Genomic DNA, 5,570 nt, shown 5'->3' with positions numbered 1-5,570 from the left:
GTGCCAGTACATAAATGACCAATACTTTGTTTTAATCTTTTACATAGAATATGATCTAAATACTCTTCTGACGTCTAAGCAAAGTAAGATCCTCCAATTTTATCCATTTAAAAGAGGGACCTTCTAAATGAAACTTCTCCACTTGTAAATCATCTTTTGATTGGTCTTAACTCGTTGTCATATTCTCAAAAATTATTTAAGACAATAGTAAAATATATATATATATATATATATTTATCAAAGTAATTTGTAGAGATTTATCATTATGTTCTTATATATTTTTTCGAGTACACATATGAAATGATAAGATTTACTCACATTGAAAAAATATATATAAAATACTAAAATGGAAAGGAAAAAAAAAATTGAAAGTTACACTTTTTTCACTAACCTTGGTTACAATATGAATTTTATTTAAAAAAAATTATATATAGAATTAAATTAGTAAAGTAAGATCCCTCTACTTTATCTATTTAAAAAAGAATAAAGAATTAGATTAATACTAAAATAATAAATAAATAAATGAATAAAGAAACAAGTAAATTATTAATTGTTATATCCCTGTTCTACATATTACTTGAATATTGACAATCAGGTCATAGTTTTTTTTTTGGTAGAAAGGTCATAGTTTAATGTAAAGGAAGTAATCGATGCTGCAAAGCTCAAATGATAAGTACCCCCTTAGGTTATCTCTTGCCATGCATGACTGGAACTCAGTTTGTTCAATGTTCTATCTGTGTAGAAGGTGAGGGAGCAGATAGAAGAATTTTTCAAAGAGAGTGGGAGATCAGTCCAAATCCTTGGTATATAGACTCACGGCCGGATGTAAATCATGTACATCCTATTTTATTTGTGCTTAGTATATTTTTTGTTGGCTTATAACAAGAGAAAAAATATAATATTATTGGGGTGCGTGCCTCTATCATTTTTCTGGTTGTATCTAGCAGGTTCTCATCTGTTGGCTTCTCTTTTTATTATTTTTTCTTTCTTTATCTTATATTTTTTTCTGGGAGAGGGATAGGTATGCCGCCGATATCAAGTATGCTAGCAGATAGCACCAGTAGGATCTCATGATGGAGTATCATTCAGGGAGGATATGAGTCATTTTAGAAAAAGGGAAGAGAAAGATAGACATAATGGGTGCTAGCATACTTGATATCGGCTACATACCGAACCTTTTCCCTTTTTTTTTTTTTTATACAATCTGATCTTTTAGCAAAAAGAAAACAAGAAGTATAGTAGAGATATCAACTTCACAAGCTTTATCACTGTTGATGTTGGTATTCACAGTGTTTTAGAAAATCTCATATTTGATTTTTTAGCCTACGCTTAGAAATAGAACTAAAATCCAAGAGGAGCTAGCATGGTGTTGCCCTTGGTTTGGCAAAACAAAGGGTACATGTGTTTTTTCATTGTGTAGGAGAGAGATAGACACATGCATGGGAGCATTGGTGTTGGCCACACTCGATCCTAAACAGAGTTCTTTCCCCTTTATTGAAAAACTCATATAACCTCTTAACAGCCCTTCGAAATTAATCCACTTATGCAAATGACAGAATACACAAGACATCGTACCCCCAACAGTTTGTATAGTTCTATTGAAGTAAGGGTTATTTCTAGCTATCATTCTATCCAAGTATAATATATATATATATATATATATTTTAATATGTAATTGAATGATATATTAGAGGAATGAAACAAGAAGGCAACCCCTAAAAACCCTCTCCAAACATACCAAGAGAGGGAAAAGAGTCCCTACTCCATAATAAATACCATGAGACAGTTGTTAACTACTTGAAACGTTAAAACCACCCAAACTATTTTGAAGTCTTTTGAACACAAAGGGTCCACTGCAATGTGCATCACGTTCATCTTTATGATGTCTTAACATTCAAATTTCCATCTAAAGGAAAAAATAGACAGAACAGACCCTATTCTTTGGAAATTCTTATGCAGCACCTAGCTTGGAAGGTAAATAAAGTGTGATGTTCCCTACCACCTTCTGTGTATAAATAGAGTTGTGGATGCAAGACACAGCAATGCAAATAAAACAATAACAACACACTACGTCCTTTGTGTTTATCTAATGGCCTCATCCAAGAATGCACCACTCAAGACTAGCGAGGTTACAATAGAAATGCCAATGGGTCAAGAAGGTACTAAATGTATTATAATGTATTCCATTACAACTTCATACAATAATATGACAATAACATACTTGCATTTTCCATTCTTGCATTTCAATTCCTTGATTAAGTCATAAAATAATGCCTCACCCAAAATTTCCCTCGTTGTAATAGGTTATATGCTAGACCCATGCAAGGAGTTGATGAATATCTTCGGGTACAAGGCTCAAGCAGGTATTACATATATTGTTATATTTCATTACAATCTCATAGATTAAGATTTAGATAATCATGATTAGGTAATATTATGTAATTTGTGTTAGATTATGATCATCTATGGATCTTTGTCATATTTATATAAGGTTATCACATGTTATCATTCGATGCAAACCTAAAGGACTAGTTCGACACAAACTGGTTCAACCAGCCTGGATTAACCACTTCTAACTTTGGTTTGCCTCATATCTGGAAAAAAAAAATGAAATTTGGGTTTTTTTTCAACCTATTGTTATGGTCTCCACTTAAATCGCAGATGCACAAATGGTGAATCGAACCTAAGACCGTGCTTCTTTCCACACTACTCCCAATTTACCCTAATTATCTGAGCAACCCACATATGGGTAAATTTGGACTTTGAAATACTGGAGGATAAAGTCTTTTCTTCCCCCTCCCCCACTCAATTCCTCCAAAGCATGTCAGTCTCTTGCTTTTTCATTTTTTAATATCAACCAAATAGATGGTCTGATCATCTAACAGCCTCCTACTAATGTGGTTTGACATTTCACTTATTAGTTGAGGGATGCTGCAACAACATTCGAGTTCTTTCCCCTTGGTTTATGATGTGTTTGATACATGTAAAATTTGTGATTTTTTTTTTTTCTTGGGGGGGAGGGGGTGGGGAATAGAAGGAAAGACAAAGTTCTCCAGTGAGGCCAATTCTTTTATTCCCAACCAAAACTGTAAAATGAAGTAGGGAAGCAGTCAATAATTTCTCCTACTTTATTCTATTTATGGTCATTTTACTTAGAAATAAATAGAGCCTTTAATTAGGTTCTCTTCCACCAAAAAAAACACCAGGCACCTTCAATCATATATAGTTAGTTCTTGGGTTTATGACTAATATTGGCAACTGGTTTTGGCAGCATCAAACTAAAGCTCTTTTACATTTTTTTTTCCTTTTCAAAATTTTTAAGGTAAAAGGTTTCCTAAACCTACAAATCTAAGAAATATTTCTGGTTTACAATTTATTTTGTGAGATGTTGTAATTGTAGGATTCTAGGAAATAGCCCACATTAGCCACATGTCAATTATGGGTCAAACTAAATCATAAAGCAGTCAGATATGTGGTTACCCTCCTTTCACATATGTCCATGCATGCTTTTGATTGTCCCAAAATTTTTAATGCTCTATTTTGTCATTTTGTGATTACATTGGTATGAAATTGGACATGTGAACATGGAACTTCTTGGTAGACCAATTATGAACCTTCAACCCCATGCCCCTACTCAACATGTCACATTGCAGTGCAGACTAAGAATTTCCTTGCACTTGCTAGACTAGAAACCCTATTCCCCATTTGGATCTACTATCAAATTGTTTCCATTATAAATCTGTTTGAGAGTTTAGTCCCACACCGGCTACTAATTTACTTACAATCTCCAGGAACAAGTACCTCATCTGCAGGAGCGAAAACAAGACCTAAGATACAGGAGGTTCCACAAATTATGAGGGAGAATGAAAAGAACAAGATTAATTATTTTCCAAAACTAGTCTCCATTGGTCCATACCACTATGGCAACCGAAAGCTCAAGGAGGGGCAGGCCCTCAAGACTAGACTCGTTCAAGAATTCTCATCCAATGTACAGAGTAAAAAGAAAAGTCTCGAGGCTTATTTCCACTCAATGGAGTTCGGTAAGGTAGTCAGTGAGGCAAAAAACTGTTATGCCATGATTCCGAAGGCAGTGTACACTGATGAAGCATTCAAATGTTTGATGTTCTTAGATGGTTGCTTTGTGGTGTATTTCATTCATTGCGTTGTAAACAAGTGTAAGGATGTGCAGATGAAGAATCACCACAAAGCAATCATAACAATGGACTTGTTCTTGCTTGAGAATCAACTCCCATATACAGTTCTTCAAGCATTAGTAAATGAGTTCATGCCTCCCGAAAAAAATAAAGATATCGCGGAGTTCATCAAAAAGCAAACTGGAGCCAGAGGCATTAAAGGAAGGGAAACAAATTTGTATGGACTGCTTCCAAAATATTTTCAAAGGGTTATAGATTATTGGCGTGGCGATAAAAAGGATAACACAGTCAAACACCATCACTTACCCCTTCATCTTCTCGACTATCTCCGGACAGAATTTCTTATCACTGCATCATCACCACCTAGTGATCAGCCTGAAAAAAATTTTGGAGGTGAAATGGAATGGCGGTCCTTCCGTCCAGTCGAAGAGCTCAAAGCTGCAGGGATCCATTGCAAGACCAGTGGGTCATCCTCTGTGAAGGAAATCAAATTCAAACCATACAAACTTATGTATGGATCGCTTTCTCTTCCAGCCATTGTCATTGATGACTCCTTCAAGACTAAGTGGTTAAACATGTTAGCATACGAAGCATGCACTGATTTCATAAATGATGGTGGCATCACTTCCTTCATATGTTTCATGGATTCGCTCATCGATCGTCCTGAAGATGTGATTCATGTGAAAGAGCTCCGAGAGAAAGGTATACTCCAAAAGTCACTTGGGAGTGACGAACATGTAGGTCATCTTTTCAATGAGTTGGCCACCGACTTGACACCAAACCCTTATGAGTATCGACAAGTTAAACGTGACATTGAGAAGCATTTCAACAGGACGTGGGCCGTTTGGTTTGCTGAGGGTCTCCACACACATTTGATGAGTATCGACAAGTTAAAACCCTGGACTGTGCCTGCCTTCGTAGCTACACTATTAATCCTCTTTCTCACTGTTGTTCAGACCTACTTTGCAGCCTTCCCTAAGGGTAAAAAATAACAACACTTAGCCACCACCACTACATGCCCTGCAACTCTGTGGTGGATTCCATCTGTGTGGATCAGTCTCATACGAGAATGATTCTCGCACGAAAACTTGGTCCGCTCTACTTGATCACCACATACCCTAGACCACACTACCACCTTCATATATATATATATATATATATGTATACAAATCTCCTCTTTTATACTTGGTGCCTATGTACATTTTCCTATGATATGCGGCCAATAAATTGTTTGTTTTGTTTGGATTGAAAGTCCCATATTGTTAGATCATGTGGCCACAGGCCTTCGATCTTGTTTTGATGTAGTGTACAAGGGCATATATGTATCTAAGTTGCCTATTGATGTTGATGTAATAAGCAAATAGTCCTTATCTATATGAAATATTGGGAAGTTTGCTCGTTGTCTATTTTTCTCTC

At 35.7% G+C, this 5,570-nt stretch overlaps 1 protein-coding gene across 1 annotated transcript; it reads left to right on the top strand.

Annotated features, from left to right (window-relative positions):
• The first annotated feature begins 1,304 nt into the window (after positions 1-1,304).
• LOC122060430 (UPF0481 protein At3g47200-like) lies at positions 1,305-5,368 on the top strand. Its single transcript, XM_042623518.1, has 3 exons — positions 1,305-2,159; positions 2,304-2,363; positions 3,792-5,368. Exons 1-3 carry the CDS (start codon positions 2,090-2,092, stop codon positions 5,144-5,146), a joined length of 1,485 nt encoding a protein of 494 aa, XP_042479452.1. The 5' UTR covers positions 1,305-2,089; the 3' UTR covers positions 5,147-5,368.
• Positions 5,369-5,570: the final 202 nt, after the last annotated feature.

The sequence above is a fragment of the Macadamia integrifolia genome, chromosome 14 (assembly GCF_013358625.1).
Source record: "Macadamia integrifolia cultivar HAES 741 chromosome 14, SCU_Mint_v3, whole genome shotgun sequence".
NCBI lineage: Eukaryota > Viridiplantae > Streptophyta > Magnoliopsida > Proteales > Proteaceae > Macadamia > Macadamia integrifolia.
The sequence above is the reverse complement of the archived record's forward strand: the minus strand, read 5'-3'. Positions and strand labels throughout refer to the sequence as shown.